The sequence below is a fragment of the Mandrillus leucophaeus genome, unplaced genomic scaffold, assembly GCF_000951045.1.
Source record: "Mandrillus leucophaeus isolate KB7577 unplaced genomic scaffold, Mleu.le_1.0 Scaffold775, whole genome shotgun sequence".
Lineage (NCBI taxonomy): Eukaryota > Metazoa > Chordata > Mammalia > Primates > Cercopithecidae > Mandrillus > Mandrillus leucophaeus.
In genome coordinates, this window is record NW_012108419.1 from 136,761 (window position 1) to 164,238 (window position 27,478).

Genomic DNA, 27,478 nt, shown 5'->3' on the forward strand with positions numbered 1-27,478 from the left:
TTGGTCTTGAACTCCTGACCTCAGGTGATCCACCTCCCTCAGCTTCCCAAAGTGCTGGAATTACAGGTGTGAGCCACCACCCCCGGCCAAGGTCAGGATTTTCAATGAGAGCTACTAATACATCTGAGCAAAGTATTTAAAGTTCTCTAACTAATGTAAGACATTCATGAGGTTCCCCTTCTTTTAGTAAGTTCAGGAGGATGGCAGGATTCAGCGTGCTGTAGCAGTGAATACTAACGTGAGATGGAGAGTGCAGCTGGAACTCTTAGGAAGTTAATTGTGCCTCAATGGGTGGTAAAGTCTGTACTGCATGAGGAAACATCAGGTCAAGCAGGAAACCTAGAACTAATTTAGCAGATTTGACCAGTTTTGTAGTGGCAGTAATGTCCTAAGACAATCTTGGATTTGCAACTGGATTGAGGGCGAGGCTATAGTAAGTGATGGGTTTTCAATAATTCCTATGAAGTTGAATTAAAATGCTGAGGTTTGTCCAGAACACTCATGCACAAATAGACAAAAGTTTTAGTTAGGGATGCCTACACAAGGAGGCGATTGAAGAGCTGTCTTCAGATTATAGGAGGTTTTTTCAATACTTGGACTCCCAGAAGAGAGGGACTCTTACTGAGGACTTAGCCATTTCATAAAGAGGTGTCACAATCTCAGGAAAATTTGGCACCCATTAACAAGAATATCCCATTAGACCTAGAAATCATTTCCACTGTAGTTTTCTGTTAGGAGAGAATGTTCTTCTCCCGCCCTAAATGAGCTATGTTTTGGCAAAACTCTGTATTTTAAAACTTTATATCCCTTTTCTGCTAAAGCTGACAGCAAGTAGGTGGAATTTTTTTACCAGCTTCTCTAAACAAGTAGGCAGTCATCTACGTATTATATCAGAGGCGGGTGGATCACTTGAGTCCAGGAGTTCGAGACCAGTCTGGCCAACAGGGTGAAACCCTGTCTCTACTAAAACTATAAAAATTAGCCAGGCACGGTGATGAACGCCTGTAATCCCAGCTACTCTGGAGGTGGAGGCACCAGAATCACTTGAACCTGGGAGGCAGAGGTTGCAGTGAGCCGAGATCATGCCACTATACTCTAGCCTGTGTGCAAGACTGTATCTTAAAAAACAAAAAAAAAAAAACAAACAAAAAAAAAAACATGGTATTTTCTAGCAGTCTAGCCCCAACTCCAACTACCTCATTTAGTTACAGATCTTGTTTATTTCTTTATTCGCATGATTGAACTAAGGTCCAATCAAGTTTTTTGGAAATGTTTCACATATGTCTTTTTTGAAACTTTGATCTACTTTACTGGTTTTTGTCTTTTGTTTTGGGATTTTTTTTTTTTTTTTTTTTTTTTTTTTTTTTGACTTTTAGGCTTATTGCAGAGAGAGAAATCCTACAGGTCTCTTCCTGCATAGTTCAATCAGTCTTTGCTATCTGATATCTGATGTTTCAACCAACATATGCACAAATTGATACAGGTCAGGTACCCCTGGGTCATAGGCACCCCCTAAAATTCCAAATTATTCTACCACTATTTGCTCTTCTTTTTGGATTTAGGGGAATCTTCAATGACAGCTCTTAATTCATCTTGGGTCCAAGGTATAAATTCTACAGTTGCCTACATACCTAGCTCATGGAAGGGATGCATCCTTAGAAGCAAATGGCATGTTGAGTTTTAAGAGAACTGCTGGGGAAGACGGTGGTCTGCATGAGAGGAAGGCAAGGAAGGAGCTGCAGAAAAAGAAAGATCAAAAAAATAAAGGAGAAGAAGGAAAACTGAACATAGAGTGATAACTGGAAACCAAGAAGGAGTAGAGTTTACCAAGGAAATAATTCTACTTTGTTGTTGTTTAAGTCATCAGATTGCTCATTCGCTTTAACCCAAGAATCTTATAGTGAAGCAATTTTAGAACTGAGTTTCATTTGTAGACTTTTGCATACCAACTCAAAAATTATCCGTTACATCTGATAAATCATTTTCTCTTTCTTTTCTAAGGGGTTTCTCAGGTAATTGTTTAAGTCTAGTGTTTCCCAGCATGGCCACTGATGGCCCAAATCATCTTTGGTGAAATTACACCATTTAGAGAGGTGGGCACTATAATTAGAATTGTAATAAGTGTACATATAAGAAAAAGGAGTTTTTCCTGTAGGAGTGGAAAAATCTGACTTAAATGACCCCATAAGGGCTGGCAACAGTTGAAAGTGAAGCTTGTGTACTTTGCATCTTGAGCCCCCAACCTTGATGATGAGCTGCCTCTAAATGCACACCTGACAACCGGTCTCCCCAGGCAAGTGTAACACCAGAGAGAATGCTCTCTTTGGATCAAAACCAAATTCTCAGAACAAAAATCTAGATGAGAGGATAATCTTACCTAGTTTTATTGGTAACCCACAGCAAAGTTTGTCCAAATGAATGCCAGTCAAATGAAAACCACATTGGTCTGGGAGGCCAGCTCAAATTAAAGCTTTATAGGGCCTATGCCTGTGTTCTATTCTATGGCAACACTTTCAGACAGCACAATGCAAAACAGAAGCAGAAAAGAAAGAAACAGGGATGAAAAGGAATGGCCTGACTCCACCAAGAATGCCAATCAAAAAGAAACTGATAACAAATGCTAGGTACCAAAGTGAGACTAGATAGCCAAAGAACGCAAAATCAAAGATCAGAATTCAGAACCAGTGCTGACCCAATGTGTCAATGCAGACTCAACAAACTGTGTGCAGTGAGGCACAAGAAGCTTTGGTAGGTACTGCACCTGGCAGAGAACTGGGATCCATGGTAACATGCAGGGCAGACAGTATCTCTGTGGAAATTTCAAGAAAACTACAGAAATAAGTGAAGATCACACAAATGAAAACAAACAGAGGCTAATTATTCAGAGCTTGCTCCAGCAAGGGAGTTGGCCACCATCACTTCTGCCTGGTAGAGACTCAAAGGCAGGTAGGGGAGTGAGAAAACTTCATAGTGATAAAAGGGGAAGGTTTTCAGGCATGCTCTGACTGGATCTTGCTGTTGGAAGCTGGAGGCCGGTTAAGTAGGAGCAGGGCATTTTGTGGTTTGGGAAGCATATTTGACTTTCTCTAATTGATCCTAAGTTGGAAGCAGGGGCAAAAATTTGGGGAATTGACTCATTGACCAAGCCCTAATTCTTTTGGGCCATTTGCTGCAGCAATTGTAGTTTGACTTCTTGGACTGGTTGCTGCTGAGGTTGTGGTTTGGTTTCCTCAGTTGATTGCTGCAGAAATTGTGGGTCAGTGTTGTATTGCTATTTATGGTCTGGCCATTGCCCACTGGCATATTTAGTCTCTCACGGTAGAATCCTAACATCGTAGATATTAGAAAAAAAAACTGCCTTTAAAATCAAACCAATTGAACTCATGGAGAAAGAGAGTAGAATGGTTACCAGAAGCTGGGAAGGGTAACGGGAGAGTTGGGGGAGGGAGGTGTGGATGGTTAATGGATACCAAAAAATGGAATGAATAAAGTGTAGTATTTGATTGCACAACAGGCTATAGTCAATAATAATTTAATTGTAAATTTAAAAATCACTAAAAGAGTATAATTGGATTGTTTGTAACATTACGGATAAATGCTTGAGGTGATGGATATCTCATTTTCCATGATGTGATTATTATGCATGGCATGCCTGTATCAAAACATCTCATATACTCCATACATATATACACCTACTATGTACCCACAAAAATTTAAAATAAAATTCCTTTAAAAAACAAAGAAAAAAGACATCTACCTAATGGACCATATTTTATTTTTTAGCTATTGAACTAGCAGTCACACCATAACAGTATTTGTTCATTCAACACTTTCAACTTTTTAATGCACTTTCAAATACATCATTCCCTCTTTTATCTTTACAACAACCTTGTGATCCTGAGAGGTTAATTACTTGAGGTCACTGAATGAATTTTGGCTAGAATAAGGATTAGATAATATTACAGACTGACTTGTAATATATAACTCAAATTGTTAGGTATAATCACATACAAATGGCTTTAAAATAAATATTTTGTGTTTCATGCTATGATGAAGGATCTGTTCCAATTGCTTCTGATTTAGTTGCTTAAAGTTGAGATAAAATCTTGAAGGAAGGGTCATAGCACCATTCAAATACCTACAAGTCTGCCATGTGGAAGAAGTATTAGGTTTATTCCTATGACTCCAGAGGGCAGAACTAGTACAAGTGAGTGGGAAGAGAGGCAGATTTCAACGAGGAATATGAAGTATCTTTCTAATAATGAGACACTTGCCCCCAAAAGAAGGTGTTGCCTTGTGAAAGAACCAGTTCCTCATCTCTTACAGTGTTTGAAAAGAACTCCATAATCCAAGAGCCTCCTTCCTGGAACTGGTCACACCAGCTAACCTCCAGGACATTCATAGATTTCCAGTTTATGAAATGTCATTGAACTTTGAAAAGAGGCGTAGATATTTTGAATATAGCAGTTTAAAGTCATTCAAATTATGGATGAAATTATTTTGTTGTGTTCCTCAAAAACAGCGGTTCTATTTGAAGTTTTACCCCCAGACTCTCCTTTGAATTAGTATTTTTGCTCATATACCCATACATTTTCAAGAAATTTCTTTCTTTCCTTGCTTTCATCCTTCCTTCCCTCTTCCCTTCCTTCCTTCCTTCCTTCCTTTTGAGATAGGGTCCTGCTTTGTCATCCAAGCTGGGGTGCAGTGGGGTGATCATGGCTCATTGCAGCCTTGACCTCCAAGGCCCAAGCAATCCTCTCAGCTCAACCTCCCAAGTAGCTAGGATTACAGGCATACACCATCATGCCCAGGTATTTTTGTATTTTTTGTAGAGATGGGGTTTCATCATGTTGCCCAGACGTGTCATGAACTCATGGCCTCAAGCTAGCCTGCCTCCTGCCTCAGCCTCCCAAAGTGCTGGGATTACAGGCATGAGCCACTGCACCTGCCAAGAATATTTAAAACTTTAAAACTGAAAATTGTCCTAATAAGGAGTCTACTAACTTAATCTTCCATCAGCATTGTTTTCTGATTTCACAGAAAACTTTACAGCAAATGTATTGCATTCATTCTTGATGTTTTAAGAAATTAAAGGAATTAGACAAAGTAAAAACAAAAATCCATCTCTTTAAAGATGGTAAGTACTAGGATTTTAATCTGCAGTCTTAAATTTTTGAACAAGATCTTTTCTTTCTCAGTGGCTTCTTTTTAAATGGTCCTTCAGGTTGAACGCAATTACATTATTTTCTACCACACAAGTCATGAAGCTGAAATAAAACAGTGAGTTCTCTTCCACACCTCAATTGTGATGGTTCAATGTTCTGCGAGGTCTTCTGATGAACCCATTCTCACCCTGCTCCTTACCTGCCTCTTTAACTCTTTAAATCGAATCCCCTAATTTTTATCAGAAAAGTATTTCCTTTTTATGATAGGCTGTGGTTTCTGCCTTTAAAAAATCTATTCTGGGGATTCTCCTGGAATCTGTAAGAAGTCATTGCAATGGTAAACTAGGCAAGAAGCCGGGGTGGAAAGAAATGCCTTCTGCATAAATCTAGTTAGTCTGAGTCGTTTTTTGACAACTTCCGGGACCAGACTTCAGGCAGTGCTGGAAATTGTTCTCTTTACCATATCTTTTTTTTTTTTTTTTTTTTTTACTGTACATGTTTACATACATACACATATGGTGAGGGAGAGAACGTGATGACGTGAGACTCTCCTTGGAGAGTAGAAGGTAATAAAGAAATAAAACAGGTGTCTGAGGAGACGTTCTATTAGAGAGGGGAGAATAGAGAGTAATTATCGTTCAGACAGGCAAGAGTTCTCTGCAGGTAGCAGCCTGGGAAAGCGAACTCGCGCACCCTCTTGGGGGACGGGCTCTTTTGCTTTCTATTTCTTCTCCTGCAGCCAGGGTGCACGCGTATTTGAAACAGACCGAATTTCCTCCTCGATGTGGGGTCAGGTTGACTTTTCGAGACTAGCGGATATTTCTTTTTAATGACTCCAATGCCTTTTGTTATTGCTGTTATTGAGGTTGAGGGAGAAGAGATCGGTCTAAATTCTGGCTGGGTAAGTAGGGGGATTCTCGGCGATGAGAAACGGGGGACTTAGAAGCCGGAGGAAAATCAGCAGCCCCCTCATCTCCACTTCTCCAGTCCCTCCACTCTTCACCCGTGACCTCCCGTGGAGACCCCAGGAGGCAGCATCAATATTTGATCGACCCTTCGTCTGCACGCTGCCAGCCCTGGCCGGCTGGGCTCGCCAGGCATTGCCCGCTCGGCGCTGAGGCGGACGCCCGGCCCTGCCCCGGGATTTGGAAGGACCCTCTCTGCACTCGCCCCCTCCCCAGAGTGGCTCTGCTTCCGAGCCTGGGCGCGGTGCCCACCATGCGCGGCTGCCCGCGGCTCGCGCTGCTTTGCGCGCTGCCCTGGCTCCTGCTGGCGGCGTCGCCCGGGCACCCGGCGAAATCCCCCAGGCAGCCCCCGGCACCGCGCCGCGACCCCCTCGACCCTGCCAGGGGCGCCGATTTCGATCATGTCTACAGCGGGGTGGTGAATCTCAGCACCGAGAACATCTACTCTTTCAACTACACCAGTCAGCCCGGCCAGGTAAGACACTCGCTCCCCTCACTTGACTCCTAGAACTTGCCAGATCTCAGAGCTCCGTCGCTGCTTTGGAGTCCCCTGGGAATTGACCTTGGGAGACCTCGGGGACCAGGGGACGTTTGTTCCCTTTCTCCTCCGAGGCAATCACTGCCCTGCCCGAGCTGCCGCAACACGCCTCGGGGACAACTCTGCTTCGCCTCGCGCCTCCCCTGGCCTGGTCACGGGCATTTCTGGGCTTTGCAGTTCCCCGCACCGTCTGCGGGTCCTGGCTCCCTGCTGGGCCTTTCTCCAGGAAAGTCCTGATTTCTAGGGTTGCGGGGTGTGGTGTGGAGCGCGCAGAAGGACCGCACCTCGGTTCTTAATCCCCTGCAGGGAAGAAACCTAATTTCAAGCGGATGATTCAGCCAGACCCTTCTATTTCATAGCGCATGGAGAGGGAGAACTGCTCAGAATCTAAAATGGAAATTGTGTGACAATGGACGGAAGCTGCAAAACCTCTATGCATTCAACAGTCACTTCCTGCGTTTCTGTACCATTGTCACACGTATGTGCTTCAGAGATGCCAGAAGACCCGGGCAAAGACGTGAGAACTGCAGCCATCGGCTGATCCATCCACGTTTTGATTTTAAATAAGGATGGATAATTGTGTGAAAGTTCTAGACCTATTTTTGACAGGAGTTGAGGGAAGATAAGGAGGGGAAAATGTTCCAGTGACTATCCCTTTGACATACATACTCTGATTATATAATGTAAGGAGATGCATATAGTTCATTTCTTTCCTCTAGTGTTGTACCTCTGGAGCAGCACTGGGCAGGGGGGGAGAGAGAGAGAGAGAGAGAGGGTGGGGGGTGGGGGGGCCTCCCCAGTGTACCAACCTCTGGAGCTTCTTCCCATATAAATATGTTTATGTATCCCTTACTATACCAGCATCCCCTACCCTCTAGGGAAATTCCAGAACTAGATGATTGGGATACCATGATATGCCTCCCTCTCTGATTCTCACTCCAGATCAGAACTAGAAAACCTCATCACTTCCCAAAGTGAGCGTGGTTTGTATTGAGCAGGGGGTCCAATGTGCCTAACACTGCTCCCAGACATCTTCCAGCTGTGTGTAGCCAGAAAGTGCCCTGAGTGCCCCATCTCCAGTGAGGCACCAAATCCTGTCACCATGGCAGCACAGCCCTCACCCTGCTCTGTCCTCCAGTAACCTTCAGGTTATATGTTCTGTAGTGAGCAGAGTGGCTGTGCGCAGACCTATTCCATGGTAGACAAGGGAGAGGCTGCAGTTTTGTTTCCCAAACCCCACATACCCAACCTCTTTCTATCTAGGGTGGGAGTACCCATGGACTGGCTGACATGTTGCACATGAGGTGTGTTCCTAGCCCTGTGATTGGCTGGGAGCAGAAAAAAGTCTGAAAACTCCATGATTTCTGGAGTAAGTCTCAGCTTCCCCCTAAATCATTGGTAAGAAAACTCAAATTACGTGTGCTAAGTAAATCCTGACATCAGGCTTTGGTATTTCTTGCAGTTCTGCATAGAGATAGAGCGTCTGGTTTTGAACTGTTGCTTTTACATTGTCCCCTTAGTATTGTGTGAGTTTTGCACTTGAGATCACCTGGTTGACTTCCCTGGTAAACCTTGAGATATTGAGGGCAGGCGCAAAGTCATGTTCATCTCTGTACTCCAGTACCTAGCACAGTGAATGGCACATAAGAGGTTTATAAGCCAGGCACAATGGCTCACACCTGTAATCCCAGCACTCTGGAGGACAAGGTGGGAGGACTGCTTGAGACCAGGAGTTCAAGATCAGACTAGACAACATAATGAGACCCTCTCTATGCAAAAAAATTTTTAAAAATTAGCTGGGTGTGATGGCACATAAGCCTGTAGTCCCAGCTACTTAGGGGGTGGAGGCAGGAGGATTGCTTGAGCCCAGGAATTTGAGGCTGCAGTGAGCTGAGCTCTTGCCACGGTACTCCCACCTGGGACAGAGTGATACCCTGTTTTTTAAAAAATGGTTTGTTTGTTTGTTTTTTGAAAGGAAAAAGAGGCGTATAAAAAACATTTAGTTTTTTCCAAAAATGAACAAATAAGTGAATAAAGGGTTATTAGCTAAGGCTAAATAAAATGAAATGTACACTGTCTTCAATTTAACAGTCTGGAAAATGTGAGATCATTTCAGATAAAAACATAAAAACAATTTTCTTTTATAAAACAAATTTGGTTTTTATAAAAACACATTTTAAAAATTGTTCTATTATGCCCTATTTGTCTGTGTGTGTTAACATGTCCTTTATTTTATGAAACAGTTTTTAAGATACTTTTGAATGACACAGTAAAAGGTTAACAACCCAAGCAGTCCCTAGAATTTTTATTAAAATATTACTAGTCTGAGAAATACAAAGTTGGGAACCATGGGAACAGGAGATAACAAAAATTTCAATTATTTTAGTGCCAGTATTCACAATATAAGCCAAGTGTCCTCAAATCTTACAGCCTTCTGGGACCAGTCTTTAATATGCAAATGCAGTGGTGGAGCCCTCAAGCCACTTACTGTGGGAAATTAACCTCCTCTCCTACCAGCCAGTATTCCTGTTGCTTTCTCCAGAGAAGATATTTTCTTGATCTGTCTGTCCAAACCATTACTCTCAGTTCCTACTTTCTTCTTGGTTCTTCTTGTCCTGTGTTAGATATCAGCAGCCCCTTCTTGCAGGAACACAAGGCTGTTGGATGTAGAAGAATTTTACTGAAGGGTTGGAATAACATAGCGGAATGATATCACAGCACAAGATAGGCCATACTGTTTCAACAATTTACCACCAGGGGGATTTCAAGATAGTGATGCTGTCTTTCAGGTGCTGGTTTGTCACTATCTTCTTGGCCATCCCCTCACACCTCCTCAAATGCTGGTGGACCCCACCCACTAAATTTTTGTTACCCTCCCATGTTGTGCAATTTTTGCCATCATTGCTTATCCCACACTCACTAAGAGGCTCTGTTAAATAGCGATGTATAACCCCAGATCTATGCTCTTTAGAGCAGAAGCTTGGACATGACTGTTTTCCCTTTAACCTGAACAAAGTCTTGATAAGTCTTTCTACCCCGCAGGGTCATTGCCCACCTCCCCTCTTCAGTGCAACAAATAATTTGGTTTAGGAAAAAAAATGTCTAGTTTTTGAGCTTTAATCTTTGTTTTCCTTTTTCTTCAAGCCATTGTTGCTTGCCATTATTTTTCCTGTGCCTTGGAGGCGAAAGTCTATTCTAAGTTCAGGCTTAAAGACAGGAAGCTGTTGTGGGAGCCATTGCTCCTAATCTTTCCTGTCAGCCACTGCATCTCCCATACCAAACTGTCCCAGAGAACTATTCAGCCAAGCTTGTGTCATACTAATTAGCGGAACTCAGCACCAGGAAAAGTCTACCCTTCCAGGCATAGGGTAATGTAAATATGAAGTTGCCTTTAAAAAAATCGCTTAGAGAATGGAGTGACTGCTTTAAATAAAAATGATGAAAATAATAATTGGAGGTGCGGGTTAGGCAGGATCATGATTCATTTCATTTCTCTGGAAGGAGGTGTCTGGAGACTCACTTTAAGAGGAGGAGCGCTATACTGTGCAAACAGGGTGTTCTATAACCACAGGGCTCAGCCAGGCTAGAAGGAAACTACCTTGTTGGGAAAGTTGCCAGGGATATGTTTGACTGGGACAGAAGGCACAATGCAGGTTTACTGGGAAATGAGAATACCCTTGTAGAGACAGGTGGCAGCAACAATCAGATGTTTCCATTTGAGCTAGATGGTGATAAGAAACCCTCAAATAAAATCTAACCACTGGGCAACAGCCTGTCTTCTCTGAGGTTTTTCCGTACGATTTTTTAATTTGAAATATTTCCCTGGAAGTATTTCTTTTGTCTCATTTATTAACTGAGGCATTTATCTTTTAATGACATATACTTTTCCACGCCCAAGGAACAACCCTCAGCTTTATTAATATAAACCAGTAGTTGTACACCTAGAACCAGTTAAACCAGTCTCTTGGATCCAGATTCAAAAAGCCTACCCAGTCCTTAAGAACAATGAAATATCCATGTGGACACTCCGGTGGTAACTTCTAGCTATATGCATTACTAATTACACGGAAGAATTTAGAACTTTGATATGATGGCCTGAGTTCTCCCTGTCTCGTATAGGAATGCTTACTCTTTATGGACTGAGGCCAAGAAGCCTCCTCTGCTATCCTCCTATGTCCTTTTGCTGAACTGCACTTGTGCTCGTTGGAGGAAAGATTCATCTCATTAGCACATTATCTGAATGATTAGACTGTCTGAGTCCACCTAGGCGGATATAACAGACCACCATTGGCAAATCTCATGTCTGGTGAGAGACTGCTTCCTGGTTTGTAGACAAGTTCCTTCTCTCTGTGTCCTCACATGGCCAAAAGAGCAAAGAGAGAAGAATAGTCTTTCATGTGTCTTCCTCCTTTTTTTTTTCTTTTTTTTTTTTTTTTTTTTGAGACAGAATCTTACTCTGTCACCCAGGCTAGAATGCAGTGGTGCGATCTCAGCTCACTGCAATCCCTGCCTCCCAGGTTCAAGTGATTCTAGTGCCTCAGCCTCCCGAGTAGCTGGGATTACAAGCATGCACTACCACACCCAGCTCATTTTTATATTTTTAGTAGAGACAGGGTTACTCCATGTTGGCCAGGCTGGTCTCGAACTCCTGACCTCAGGTGATCTGCCCACCTTGGCCTCCCAAAGTGCTTGAATTACAGGCATGAGCCAGTGTGCCTGGCCTCATGCTTCTTCTTATAAGGGCAACAATCCCTCCATGAACGCTCTTGTGACCCAATTACTTTCCAAAGGCCCTGTTTTCAAATCCGTCATATTGGGGATTAAGTTTCAACCTGTGAATTTTGGTGGGAACACAAACATTCAATCTGTAGCAATCACCTCCTACATTTTTCTCAGAGACTCTGAAAACAGGGCATTAGTGTGTCATGGGTTGTTTAGGAGATAACATTGCTCCAGTTATGGCTCTGATGTTATGGAAGTGCTGCCTTCTGCCTACCCAGACTTGACTATCAGGTGCTAAGTTGTGTGATGGATTCTGTAAGTCTGTGCTGTCCAATGGCTATTGAGCACTTGAAATGTGACTAGTCTGAAGGGAAATGTGCTGTTAAACGTAGAATACATACCAGTTATTGAAGACCATACAACAAAAATAATAGAAAATGTGTCGTTAGTATTTGTATGTTGTGTTTAAATGATAATATTTTTGATATATTAAATTAACTATAGTCATAACATTAACTTTACATGTTTCTCTTTACCATTTTAATGTAGTTACCAGAAAATTTTCAAACACATATGTGGCTCACATTTTATTTTTATTGAACAGCAGTTCTGCAAGCACTATAAGATTTAAGAGAGGACATACCTCCCACACATAGCTTTGTCGGAGGAAATGAGACTTGAGAAGATTATGATAGGTAAGCAAAATTTTGGTTGGCAGAAAGAAACAGGAAAGGCATTTCAGATATGGAAAAATATATCCAATTTATGTTTTGGCAAGACTATATCAAAGGTGATGTGGTATATTTCTTCCAGAAAGCACATAATGTCTGATTGTGTCTTTTTTTTTTAATGGTAGCCATCATTGATCATCATTGTCTAGTTCCATGAATTCATCAGTAGCAGCAAGATAATGATATTTTAATTCTATTATTTATTTTTCATTTTATGAGCTGGAATACTTCTATAACGGGAAACTTCACCTTGTTGGCTATTTGGTTACCTTGAGCTACTGTTTGTAAAGAAAAAATGATATAATGCCTTCTTCTTTACCTTTACCATTTTTTAAAATAATAAGTTGGTCTCCTAATAGCCTATAATGATGATCAATGAGATTTTATTTAGCATAATCATGAGCTTATGCATTTAAACATATCTGATACATTTTATTCCAATACAGTTATTATCCTTATTTAAGTTTAAATTGTTCATCTTTGGCCAGCAAAAGGCAATTCAAGTTGGCTCCTGAATTCTTTTGGTAAAACCCAATTGCTCTTTGACAGCCTCCTTGCTTTCTTGTATGAAGTTATTCCTTTCCCAACCTGCAACCAGTCATTTCTGCAGGAAGGTCCAAGGCTATTCCTTGGAGCGATAGAGCTTTTAGAGACCACAGTTTGGGAACTAGGGACCCTTATTCGGAATGGATTGGTAACCTTTATCTAAGCCTTTTCAGTGGACATGCTAAGAAATAGATCATAAGTTTATACTATTACTTCCAATTCAAATTCAGAAATATAGGGTTTTTACTTAACCTCATCCTTATGGAAGATATTACATCCACATCTTCTTTCTTTCATGCCAAAAATCCTAGTTCTCAACTAGATCAACTTAGTTACTATCGTAGTGTGTTTGTATTCTTTTGAAGCTGGGTAATTTATAAGGAATAAAAGGGTTACTTGGGGAGGCCGAGGCAGATGGATCACCTGAGGTCAGGAGTTTGAGACTAGCCTGGCCAAAATGGTGAAACCCCATCTCTACTAAAAATACAAAATAAGTAGCCGGACGTTGTGGCCCATGCCTGTAATCCCAGCTAATCAGGAGGCTGAGGCAGGAGAATCACCTGAACCTGGGAAGTGGAGGTTGCAGTAAGCCGACATCACACCGTCGCATAATCCCTTTCATAATTAAGAAGTCATTTGTGGGCCAGGTGAGGTAGCTCATGCCTGTAATCCCAGCACTTTGGGAGGCCAAGGCAGGCAGATCCACCTGAGGTGAGGAGTTCGAGACCAGCCTGACGAACATGGCAAAACCCTGTCTCTACTAAAAATACAAAAATTAGGCAGGCATGGTGGAGGGCACCTGTAATCCCAGCTACTCAGGAGGCTGAGGCAGGAGAGTTGCTTGAACCTGGGAGGCGGAGGTTGCAGTGAGCTGATACCACATCATTGCACTGTAGCCTGGGCGACAGAGTGACTCTGTCTCAAAAAAAAAAAAAAAAAGGAAGTCATTGTGAAGTAATACTTGATACTATGTAAATACCATGTGCCTCATCAAACTTTCAACAACTACTTTTAGCATACATTGATTATTCCTGCCTGCATTAGATATTACTATGATGGTTTCCAACTTGTGATCTTCTAATTCATTGTTCCTTCTACATTTATCAGTTAATATTCTACTGTAAGAAAGAAATTTTCTTCTCATTTATTTACTTATTTCTTTTATTTATATCAGCATGGGCATATAGATGCTTATTTGATCTAATTATTGCTTTCATTTATATTAAAATCTTGTTATAAACAACCTATCGTTCTAAGTATTTTATATTGTGGGTATATACTAAGAATCTCTCTCTCACTCTAACACAGAAAGCAGGTTTCCTCTCTCCTCTCCCCATCACTAGCAAAATGATATTTCAATAATAAAATTATTTTTGATTGACACACAAAAATTGTACGTATTTCTGGGGATAGTGTGATATTTTGATACATGTATGGAATGTGTAATGACCAAATCAGGCTAATTAGCATATCCATTGCCTCAAACATGTATCATATCTTTGTGTTGGGAACATTCAAAATCAGCTCTTCTAGCTATTTGTGATGTTGGTTTTTATGTGTGGGTGAAATAGAAAAGACTGATTAGATTATACCACCTGGCAGATCCATGAGATGCTTGATATTTTCCTTTTCAAATAAGCAGAAAGTATAGTGAGGCCCTTCTTTATAAAAAAAAAGAATGTTCCATTCCTGTAGAGGAATGTTCTTATTCATATGTGGAGGCTAAAAAAGTTGCTCTCATAGAGGGAAAATTAAAGCTTAGTGTTATACGGCAAATATAGGTTATATATTAAATGTTGTTAATAATAAAACTAATTAAAAATTATTTGTTGAAATAATTCCTTACTTTGAATTCTCATTCCCTCATTTTTTTTTTTTTTTTTTTTTTTTTTTTTTTTTTTGCTGTGACAATAATAAAGAAATTGATTTTGCCATTAGAAAGAAGGACATGGAGATGCTGATTTTTGTACAAGATTGAACAAGGCATTTTTCAGCAAGTTGAACAAGACAAGTGAAGTTGGTTTAAAGGTATCTTATATTGAAAAGTGTGTCCAGAGAAAGTTGAATATACACCTTCTTTCCTGATAAGAAAGCTATTTATAATTCGCCTCCCTGTCACAGCTCCCAAGAACCAGGAAATTTTCCCCCTATTTGGATGACTGAAAAGCATTTTAGGAGCTATTTCTCAAATCATAATTTTAAGAAACTTTCTTTTGGACCTAGCCTTCTACAGTTGGTCTCAAGTCTGGCCAGGGGTGCTGATACGTAATTATTGATAGTAAAGTACGATTAATTTAAAGGTGAGGATCACCTATATTTTGGTTAAACTCTAAGCATTTGAATAAAAAACTTTATTTCTTAAATGGTGGCAAAATTAAAGTTTATCATGAAGTAATATGTTGTCCTGAGTAAAAACATTCTCTGGTTGCATGGGGTACTTAGAGTTGATACCTTGGACCTTCAAGAGCATAAATACAAATTTGCCCTCTCTGTGCCTAACCCAGGATCCTAAAGTATTTTGACTTGGTTTGCTTCCTCATTGATACCTTCTCTCCACCCCACCCCCATAAAATTTCCCTCATTATTAACATCTTGCATTATTGTGGTACACTAATATTGAACCAATATGTATTTATTATTAACTAAAATCTGTATTTTACATTGGGGTTCACTGTTGGTATTGCATAGTTCTGTGGATTTTGAGAAATACATAAAGTTGTGTATCCATCATTATGATACTGTACAGGATAGTTTCACCCCCTGAAAATAGTCTGTGTTCCACTAATTCATCCTTTATTCCCTTCTCTTGAACCTCGGGCAACCACTGGTTTTGTTTTATTTTTACTGTGTCTCTAGTTTTGCCTTTTCCAGAATGTCACATAGTTGTGAAGGAGTTCAGAACATGCCACTCCACAATATGCTACTCTGGCATATTGACTATTTTGAGTTAAAACTACTTGAAAAACAACAGATGCAAGACGGTCACTCTGACCTTCATTCTGTTTCTTAAAAGCAGGAAATGTAATTCATGTGAAAGATACTCTCTATATTAAAAGGAAAGTAACATTCTCATCATCGAGGGTGGGAAGTTGAGAAAGAAGGTCCTGTGTACAAATGTTGTTAGATGAACCCTTATCTTCCTGGCCATTTCTCCCTGCCATTAACTACCTCAGCCCAAGCCCCTTTGCCTTGTCACATTTTTACAATTTACTACTCTTTGTCTAATTCAATATATAAGTATTCAAATCTAACTGTGTCTTTGGGTCTTCATTTCCTCATGAGGGTGTCCGTGTCACACACCAAAAAAAACTTATATTAACTTTGTATGGTTTCCTTCTGTTGATCTATCTTAGGCCAATTTAATTTTCAGGCCCAGCCAGAACCGTAAGAAGGCAGAAGTTGGAATTATACAACTTGTAGCTTTTTCATACTTGCTTCTTTTACATAGCAAAATGTAAAACATTAAGGTTCCTCCATGTCTTTTTATGGCTTGAAGCCTCATTTCTTTTTAATGCTGAATAATATTTCATTGTCTGGATATACCACAGTGTGTTTATCCATTCCTCTATTGAAGGACATCTTGGTTGCTATCAATTTTTGGCAATTATGAATAAAGTTGCTATAAAATGTGTCTGTGGGTTTTCGTGTAGACATAAATTTTCAACTCATTTGGGTAAATACCTAGGTGTATGATTGCTGGACTATGTAGTAAGACTACGTTTAGCTTTGTAAGAAAGTGTCAAACTGTCTTTCTTCTAAAGTGGCTGTATCATTTTGAATTACCACCAGCAATGAATGAGAGTTCCTGTTGCTCCACAACCTCATCAGCATTTGGTGTTATCAGAATTTTGTCTTTTAACCATTCTAATAAGTGTATATTGGCATCTGATTGTTGCTTTGCAATTCACTTTAATTGCGAATCCCAATGTTGTTGAGCATATTTTCATATGCTTGTTTACCATCTATATATCTTCTCTGGTAAGGTGTCTGTTTAGATCTTTTGCCTATTTTTAAATTTGGTTGTTTTATTCATTATTGTTGAGAAGAGTTCTTTGTAGATTTTGGATACAAGTCCTTTACCAGATAAATACTTTACAAATATTTTTTCCCTGTCTGAGCCTTGCCTTTTCATTTTCTTAGTAGTATCTTACACAGATCAAACATTTTTATTTTAATAAACTATGATATTAATTTTTTTCATGGATCATGCTTTTGGTGGTGTATATAAAAAGCTGTCACCAAATCAAAAGTCACCTTGATTTTTCTCATATGGTACCTTTTGGAAGTTTTATAATTTTTCATTTTACACTTAGACATAATCCATTTTGCATTAATTTTTGTGAAAGTTATGAGGTCTCTGTCTAGATGGGTGTTTTTTTTTTGTTTTTTGTTTTTTTTTTGCATATGCTGTCCAATTGTTTTAGCATCATTTGTTGAAAATATCTCCCTAAATTTTTAGCATTACACTATTGTGTACATGTTTACAATTATACTTTGCCTTGGTGCAAAGGCTTGGAAGCAGCCCCACACTGGGTGCTCAGTGTTCTTATCACCATTCCCAACCTTCCCTTCTGCTGCCAGCATTGCTAAACTCTACCATTCTCTTACCACCCCCTTTCCCTATGTATCTATGTCTCTCTGCTTCTATCCTTTTTGTCTTTCAAATTTCTTATGAACAGGGTCAGCCCATCAAGATTCTCCCTCTTTTCTGGGTAATATCCTGTGGTTGTTTGAGGCTTCGCTAATGGCAAGCATATTCTATTTTCTTAGAATAGAGGTAAATTTTCTTTTTCACTTTCTGATTCAGAGCCAAAACAAATAATCTCAGTTGCTAGAGGGCTGATCTCCCAATTATCAAGGTTTTGCTATAGAGTTCCAGTGGTAGAAATCTGTCTTCCAGTGGCAGAAGATGAAGAAGACATGTGCCTTGGGCAGTCAGTGTATAATTGTATTGATGTCATGTTCCATCATTTCCTTTATCCAAGTCAATGAGCTTATCTTTGTCAACTCTCTTTAGCTACAGAACTATAACTGGGCTTGCATTTGAGACTTCTTTTCTGGGATTTTTTGTCCATAGCTAAAAGAACATATAAAAATCCTTTGAACCATAAGGAAGAGGTAGCTATATTTTAAGAATTCAAAAGACCTTAAAATTTTTTTTAAGTTTTTTCCTTGAAATTTTATTTTATTTCTTTTTAAACTTTCATTTTAAGTTCAGGGGTGTATGTGCAGGTTTGTTGTTTAGGTAAACTTGCATCATGGGGCTTTGTTGTACGATTATTTCATCACCCAGATTATTTTACCACTCAGCTAAGCCTAGTTGAGTGATAAATAACCCATTAGTTATTTTTCCTGATCTTCTCTCTCCTCCCACCCTCCGTCCTCCAGTAGGCCCCAGTGTGTGTTGTTCCCCTCTCCGTGTCCATGTGTTCTCATCATTTAGATTCCACTTGTAAGTGAGAACATGTGGTATTTGGTTTTCTGTTCCTGTGTTAGTTTGTTAAGGATAATGGCCTCCAGCTCCATCCATGTCCCTGCAAAGGACATAATCTCATTCTATTTTATGGCTGCATAGTATTCCATGGTGCATATATACCACATTTTCTTTATCCAATCTATAATTGATGGACATTTAGGTTAATTCCATGTCTTTGCTATTGTGAATGGTGCTGCAGTGAACATATGCTTGGAGGTGTCTTTATAATAGAATGATTTACATTCCTTTGGGCATATACCCAGAAAACTGAGAGTAAGTGATATAAATTACTTGCCCAAAATCATGTACTAGTTTGAAGCATAGCCAGGAATGTAATCAAGTTCCTAAGGGTATTTCCTCAAGATATTTCTACTAAATCACAAGATGTGTGCACGAGAGCACATCAGCTATGCTTATCAACAACAAAAATAATTATTAAATATCATATCGTATTTTCACAGTCATGTCTTTTGATCATGCGATTTAAGACTATGTCTGACTCCCTTACAATTACTGAAAACTGAAATGAGATTTTTTATTATCATTTTCCCCCAATGAATTGTCCAGCCATCTGTCTGTGTACCAGGCAAGCTGGGTTGATTCTAAGTAAAACTGTGAAGTTGTCAAATTTTCTTCAGTGTTTAAAAGAGCCACAGCCTCCCATGAACCATGGTCTTACTCTGACTCCCTGCGGATCCCAAGGGGTAAGCTTTAGTTGTGTGTGTGTGTGTGTGTGTGTAGTGTGTGTGTTTTATTTTCATCAATGCTGGGTTCCTTCTTTGTGTCAGGAACAGGGCATCTTGGAGACCCGAGCAGTTGGCCTGTCTGTGACTTCAGGGAAATGTTATTCCCGAGAACTGGTATTTCTGGGTCCCCACTAAGCAGCCACGAAGATAAGCCATGACAAACAGGACTAACCGACTATTTCTGTCCCTCTAGATTTAACTGCTCTTTTGTGAACAAAGCGACTCATACCTATCTTCAATAACCCCCTACCCGGAGCCTGTGTTATGGGCCAAAAAGTTAACACTTGAGTGTCCACGGTTGTATTTTCTTCTTTTCTCCTGCCTTCTAAAAATACCCTGTATTTGCCTTGCCTTTCTCTCCATACCACCTTCACCGGGGAGGAAGAATTATAGCTTTCTAAGAGTCAGACAATGTTTATCTGGTTAACAAAGGGATAAACATTGGAGGATAAGGAGAGAGACAAACAGTGGTGAGATCTAGGTGTGCAATGAAGATTTGGGGAGGTTTGTAGACAGGGAGACTCTAAAATTGCTGTGAGGTGTGAGTGACATGGACAGAAAAGGAAAGAGGATATAGGTTCATGCAGGGGTCTTAGCTACAAACAACAGAAATCAACTGGCAAATATAAGCAGAGAAAGAATTCATTAAAAAGATACCCAGTAGATCACAAACATAAGTTACTGGGCTCAGACAACATTTGGGGACCAAGGGAGACTACGCTGCAGGAAATTATAGCAGCAGTCATGCCGCAGGAATGATTTGCTTGGGGTTCTTCCCCCACACCACTGCCTACACTGCCACTAGATATGGTCACCCCAGACCCTGCTGCTATGGACCCTATTGATATCACCATTGCCAGTGAACTCGAAACTCTCTCTTCACTTTTGTGTCATTTACTCACAATTGAATGTACCAAATGGGCATATCCATCTACCCAAGCACAGGAGGTCCTGTATCTGGCCCCTTTGACATCCATAGGCAGCCTTGCATCCCACAAAACTCACACAGTGGGGTGGAGGAGGAGTGGTTCCTCCAGAACATGCAAGGGTTTTGGATGCTTGGTAACCCCAAAACCAATCCCACCAAACGTCTTCACAGAGGGAGCTGAAGCTGGGGCATTTGTTAACAGCTTCCTGGGCCCAGACATAGGCAGGGACCAAGATGTGACAGGGGGAAAAGCTGGGGTGCTGCTGCCATCTACCTTCATCCATCAAAAGACGAACATCTCCTCTGAGTATCAGAGTGAATTCAAGTGGTATAGATCATCTCTGCCACAATGTTCTTTCCACGATTAGAAATAGTTTTCTCTCTTAAACATGGCCTTACCTGAAGACTCTTCTGTTTGTCTCAAGAAGTTGTCTTTGAAGAGGAAGATGTTTGCAGATGATTGGTTTTGCTCATTTAGAAAGCAGTTTCCTTTAGGTAATATTTATGTCCTGACAAACACGTATTTAAAGTTATAAATGGCGCCAGTCTGGCAATAAATTCTATTACAAAAATAAAAGGCTGGTAAGTGTCAGATCACAACTCTTACAATCATAACAATAATTTTCTACTACTTTTCCATCTTCAGAGCATTAATTAAGTAGGCCCCAGAATAGTTCTAGAAGATACTTGCCTGCGATGTATAGAAATAAAATCCAGGGCATGGATACTTGAGATCTGTCTCAAACCAGAAAAAGAATTATTTTTCCTTTTCCAATCCCCTCACAGGAGTATGAGACCTAGCAAGAAGTAGAAAGAGACAGGAAAGATAAAGAGGAAAAAAGAAATCATGCACAGGAGATGAGCACACTCAGATACCTACGAGGAGGCTGAACCAACCCAGGCTGTTGGCTGCCTCCCAGGAGCCAAGTCTGGGGATGTCTAAAGACAGAGGGATGTCAGTGGGACTGAAAAACCAATGAAGCTGGCGCGGCGGCTCACGCCTGTAATCCCAGCACTTTGGGAGGCTGAGGTGGGCGGATCACCTGAGCCCAGGAGTTCAAGACCAACCTGGCCAACATGGTGAAACATCTTCTCTACTAAAAATACAAAAAAAATAGCCAGGCATAGTGGTGCATGCCTATAACCCCAGCTACTTGGGAGGTTGAGGCAGGAGAATCACTTGAACCCGGAGGCAGAGGTTGTAGTGAGCTGAGATAGTGCCATTGAACTCCAGCCTGGCAACAAGAGTGAAACTCCATCTCAAAAAAAAGCAAGCAAACCAATGCAAAAACTGAGGAACCTGGAGAGACAGAAAATGATTAGCTCTTGGAGTGAGAGGCAAAGGTTGCCTAGAATCTGTTAGATTCTTCAGGACATAATATCTTCACACCAGTTTCCATGAAAAATATCCAGGACAGTATTTCCCAAAGTATGTTCCATGGAACAACTGCTCTTTCGGATAGTCTCACTATTATTGCGTGTTAAAAGGGTCCCAAGTGTAAGGGAGCTTAATCATGTTTTGAATGCCCAATCTGAACCCCATTTGATATGGTTTGGCTGTGTCGCCATCCAAATCTCATCTTGAATTGTAGCTCCCGTAATCCCCATGTGTCATGGGAGGGGACCGGTGGGAGGTGACTGAATCATGGGGGTGGGTTTTTCCCATGCTGTTCTCACGATAGTAAATACGTCTCACAAGATCTAATGGCTTTATAAAGAGCAGTTCCCCTGTACACGCTCTCTTGCCTGCCGCCATGCAAGATATGCCTTTGCTCCTCCTTTGCCTTCTGCCATGACTGTGAGGCCTCCCCAACCACGTGGAACTGTGAGTCCATTAAACCTCTTTTTCTTTATAAATTACCCAGTCTTGGGTATTTCTTCACAGCAGTCTGAAAATGGACTAATACATCATTCTTATGTGTTTGGCGGAAATTCTCCATTTCATGAGTATTAACTAGAGGTAGAACTACTTTCATGACAGAAGATCAACACCAAGCACTTACTTTCTCATCCCCCCTCTTATTTTTACCCCCCACCAAGCTCAGGCATGGGCATGTAGTCAAGATGCTGCCAATCAGATCTGCTTTCCCTAAACTTTGACTTGGGAACCAATGATACAAGAAAGCAACTGTTCAGCAGCAACAGAGGCAACACTGAGTTTCCAGGGATGAGCATGGCAACACGGTGGCACTTAAACTTTCCAAAGGCTTTCTTTTGTCCTTAGAATAAAGCCCCAACTGCCCCAATATGACTTATAACACTCTTTGGGATTATAATAGCCCTTCATGCACCTCATGCTCCAGACAAACTCATTTTCTCTTAATTCTTCAAATATGTTTCTCTTACCGTCTCTCTTCTCCTTCCTTATGTCTACTACACTGTAGCCTTTGTTTGGAAACTTATCTTGTTCTGCCTTCCCCCTCCTTTTCTGATTAATTCCTGCTCATCCTTTAGGAAAATATTCCCCCCAAAATCTATGTCATGCAATCCCACAGGAACTTGAATGTCAATGTAATGGCTTGTTCACTGGCATCCTGTTCACAAACCTCTGATGTCAAAGAGAAAACTGCTACGTCTACACTGCTGATTAATGTGTCTCCTGTGTCCAGAACAATGCTTCTCACAGGATAGGGAGTCAAACATTTATTGATTGAACAAAGTTCATCAGAAAGTAGCCAGAATCTGACTGTGCATTTTTCTGTATTCTTAGCCTGCCAATGACTATCCTTCTCTTCAACGTTTTTCTGTGTTTGTATTGAATTGAACATTTTAATATAAAATCTAGATTATAAACCAAAGGATGAAGGCTTATATGGCTATATTTATTCTAGATTATTGCTAGGCATAATGAAATTGGTGAGATGAGGTCTGGAAACTGCCTCTTTCTAGAAAAGTGCTCTGAGTACAAAATGCCGAGAATTTAAAAGTATAGGGAATAAATAGCTCCCAAGGAATAAACTACACTTTTCAATGAGATGGAATTCACTGGAATGAGCTCTTCCAGGCTAGCTGGAAGCCAGGCTGTGAAAAGAAATTAATATCCTACATGAGATGGACTATATAGTCTCTCTTTTTTTTTTTTCTTGCCAGGGGTGATTGAGCTTATAAGTGTGTCTCCATGATAAGAAAGGGATTCAGGACTGCAGGGCTGCTTTGCTCAGGGGCAGCTGTTTTTATACAACAGTCACCCAGCAGTCCCATCTTCACTCGGCCAGCTGTGACTGGCAATCCCATGAAGAGTCTTGGCAGTGTTAAAAAGTAAACTGAAGCACAATAAGAATTTAAAGAGAGTATTTGAGCAAACAGAGATCCATCAATCAGGCAGCTCCAAACCGAAGTGGTTTCCTAGGCTCGACCAAGGGAACACAAGGAGAAGGCTTTGATAGGGTGAAAATAGAAATGAGGAAAAGAAAATATTTTTTTAGTTACAGTTACACAACTGCCTTACTTGGTTTATCCTGCTGGAAAGTTCCTAGTTACAGAACTGTAAGTTAGTCTGTGGCTTCTGAATGGTATGCCCTAAGTTTTTTGTTTTGTTTTTTTTTTTTTGGAAATAGAGTCTGGCTCTGTCACCCAGGCTGGAGTGCAGTGGCACGATCTCGCCTCACTGCAATCTCTGCCTCCTGGGTTCAAGCCATTCTCCTATCTCAGCCTTCCGAGTAGCTGGGACTGCAGGTAACCACCACCACACCCAGCTAATTTTTGTATTTTTAGTGGAGGCAGGTTTCACCATATTGGTCAGGCTGGTCTTGAACTCCTGACCTCAGGTGATCCACCCACCTCCTCCCAAAGTGCTGGGATTACAGGCAGGAGCCACAGTGCCCATAATCCCAGCTTATGTTTGCAAGTCAAGCAAGGTTTAGGACATTTATGAGGCCTAACTGGCTTTGTCTGCTCAGGAATTCTTCAGGCCTGGCCTCCATGTTGATTTACTTTAACAGCAAGTACGTAAAAGCTAAGATAAGATGACAGTAAGGGAAAGGTAGAGTTTTGGAGAATGAATTGCTTTAAAATCCTACAAACCTAATGTTATGAATTGATTTGTTGTCCCAAAAATATATGTTGAGGTCCTAACCCCTAGACTCTATGAATGTGACCTTATTTGGAAGTATCATCTTTGCAGATGTGACCCAGTTAAGACGAGGTCATTAGGGCCCCAATCCAATGACTGAAATACTTATAAGAAGAGGGAAATTTGGACACACACACACACACACAGAGAACAGCATGTGAAGACAGAGACACACAGGGGGACCGTCATGTAGCAACAGAGGCAGAGAAGGGAGTGATTAGCAAACAGTGATTCACACAGTAAGGAATGCCAAGGGTTCACAGACACCACCAGAAGGCAGGAAGAGGCAAGGAAGGTTTCTATCCAGAGGAAGCTCTCAGAGGGAGCATGGCCCAGCTAACCCTTCATTCCAGACTTCTAGTCTGAAGAACTGTGAAAGAATAACTTTCTGTTGTTTCAAGCCACCTACTTTGTGGTACCTTGCTACGGCGTCCTAGGAAACTAACCTGATGACACAGGATCAAGCCTTGCACATTACTGTTCAATGTAATACCAACTTCACCTGGGTCCCCTGCCTATATTTCTTTTCCAGGGCCAAGAAATGGAGAAATGAGCTATGTGAATGAGGTCAGAGACAATGCAAAGTTCTGCAACTGGCTGAGACCTAAAGAGAGGCAGTCAGTGCTTTTTCGGCACCACATCCTGAAATAAAGTTTCCACTTGCATATGAGAGACAGAAAGAGAGAGAGAGACAGACAGACAGACAGGGGGGCGGAGTCTGATCTATGAAGTTAGCATAAGCAAGTCAAACACTAGAATAAGTGTACACCGCGGCGGATGAGCCAGGAGAGCAGTGAGAGTACGTTTTGGGTTCTGCCACACCTGTGCGTAACAAGGAGCCTTTATACAATGAGGGTTGTCGCTCAGAAGTGGGCAAACACAAAGGCCAGTACATCATGGCTTCTTTTTTATTAGTAGTAGGAAACATTCTAGACATAAAACAAGTATAGAAAATAATGTAACAAGCACGTATGTGCCTCACACTCCGCTTAAGAAATAAAAGGATAATATATTTCCTGTTTTTCCTCACCCTCATCCTCTTCCTCCATCCCCAAAAGTGACCATTTTGGGGAGACAGTCCTTCATAGGTTCTCTTGATTTCTGCACATCTTACACGAAGGCACCAACTGAAGTTTTAAAAATACTATCATTTCAAGCATATTTGCATAGCAAACAGCCTCAGAAAGCAAACGCTATCTCCCTGTGGACTAAAGGAAAGACAGACTTACTGTCTGTTATAGAAAACTTGGGTTTTCTAAGCTCAGGGTTCCTCTCCTATAGTGCAACCCCCTGCATGTAGGTAGGTATCCATCTGGGCCCATCTCTGTCACCTTTATAGTACTGGGGGACCAGAAGAAGTGAAGCTAATGCTGCTTACCCTGACAAGAGTCATCAAATTATTTGTTTCCAACCCAGGAGACTTGTGTCTTCTCCCAGTATCGATGACACTGCAGCAAAGGGGTAAAGTCTCAGATCCTTCAAAGTTCTTGAAATCCATTATTTTAAATGTGATGTTTATCATTTCTGATTATATATAGTTTACTGAAGATGTACAAATAAAAATGTTGTATTGTTTTCCTTGTTCACAAAGTTAAATAAATGAGAAAATTAAGTATGTTTCCTTCAGCAGCCTGCTTCTTCTCTCAATTTATCTTCTTGAGATTTATCCATACTGATCCATATTTCAGTTCATTTGCTTTTAACCACTGTATAGCATTTCATTGCATGAATATAATTTATCTCTTCATACTTCTATTATTTAGTTTATTTGGTTGTCATTTAGGTTGTTTCCAAATTTTATTGCTGCAACCAATGCTTGCAGTGAACATTCTTGTTTATGACTCCTTGTGCATATGTAAGAATTTTCTTGTGCCTAAACTTAGTCATGGAAATGCTTAGATGTAATGCGAACTCATCTTCAACTGTAGTAGATATTGGCAACTGACTGAAGTCATTGCACCAAATAACATATTCATTCGCAATATGCAAATTTCTATTTCTCTACATGTTGCAAATATGGTATTGTCAACACTTGGGAGGCTTTACCTTTCTGATGAGTGTAAGTGTTGAACATCTTTTCACAGGTTCTTTGGTCATTCTTTTTATTATTATTTTTTTTAATATTTTTTGAGACAGGGTTTTCACTCCCATTGCCCAGGCTGCAGTGTAGTGGCCTGATCTCGGCTCACTGCAACCTCTGCCTCCTGGGCTCAAACAATGCTCCTGCCTCAGCCTTCTGAGTGGCTGGGACTACAGGAGCACGCCACTGCACCCAGCTAATTTTTGTATTTTTTTAACAGAGACAGGGGTTTCACCATGTTGCTTAGGTTGGTCTCGAACTCCTGAGCTCAAGGGATCCACACAACTCAGCCTCCCAAAGTGCTGGGATTACAGGCATGAGTCACCATGCCTAGCCTGGTCATTCTTTTCAGTTGTTGTTTATATCCTTAACCCACTTTTTCCACTGGTGTTTTTTTTTTTTCCTGTAAGTTTTAAAGGTCCTTATATATTCAAGACACTGATATTTTGTCTGTTTTATATGTACAAACATCCCTAGTCTGTGGTTTGTCTCTTCCCCTCCTGTATGGTGTTTATATAGCTTCTTCATTTCATAGTAGGATAACAGATGATACAGAGTTGGGTACAGTGGAGCCAGGGATTCAAAATAGTGATGGCAGCATCTTCTGACCAAGCATTGCGTGGAGATTGGAACACAGGCTTGGGTACTGGTCATGATTCTTCCATCGCTGAGTATCCTTGGAGAGGTGCCATCATATCTATCTCAGGTTTCTCCTCTGTACGTGGGATGGTTGGAGTAGATGGTCTCCCTAAGCGCCTTCCCAGATGTAAGATTTTCCAACACTGAGTGAAGGTCTTATGCATCAAGCAGGCAATGGCAGGACCTATGTGGAAGAACCCAACTTGTAGGAAGCCTGTGCTGCTTTCCTGACTTCCCCAGGGGTAATCACGTTGTCCTCTGTGTACCCACAGTACTTGCTCACATTGCTACCATCATACTCATCACATTATGCAGTTATTGGTGCCTTTTCCATTTGTCTTTCTGACTAGATTGCAAGCCTCCTCGAGAGCACAGTTGCCTTTAGAATATCCCCAGCACCTCCCATAGCTCCTGACTCACGGAAAATCCTCAGTAAATGTTTGATGGATGAGAGTGGGAGCATGGGAAAGACAGGAGGGAGGGAGGGAAGAGGAGCCTGCAGAGGTACACTCAGTGAACACAACCAAACACAGAACGGTTACTCAAACAGTTAAACATCTGAATAAAGGACCATCAGCAGATACTGTTGTAGCTCTTTTACAAGTGGAGTCAGTTTTTCAAGATCATACAGGAAAACTGGTGTACTGAATAAAGGAAACCAATAATCTCTGATTCTTAATCTAATATTCCAAATAATATAGGCTGCAGTCTCATTATTTTAGCAAAAATAAACTAGATTTTTGAATTGAATTCATTTCCATTCTTTTATGCAACAGAAATATATTCCTTATAATTTTGAACCTTTCTCTACTGACATGCCGAAAGATTAAAAGGAGAGTCTCTAAGCTTTAAGACCTTTCATAACTGTGA

The 27,478-nt window shown here is 40.8% G+C and overlaps 1 protein-coding gene across 1 annotated transcript in view; it reads left to right on the forward strand.

The window, feature by feature from the left end:
* Window positions 1-5,664: 5,664 nt before the first annotated feature.
* The window catches only part of SIDT1 (SID1 transmembrane family, member 1), a 103,869-nt gene continuing 82,055 nt past the window's right edge, over window positions 5,665-27,478 (forward strand). The window contains exon 1 of the mRNA XM_011966827.1: window positions 5,665-6,605. Coding sequence (XP_011822217.1) covers window positions 6,384-6,605 — 222 coding nt within the window. The 5' untranslated portion in view covers window positions 5,665-6,383. The remainder of the gene's footprint in view (window positions 6,606-27,478) is intronic.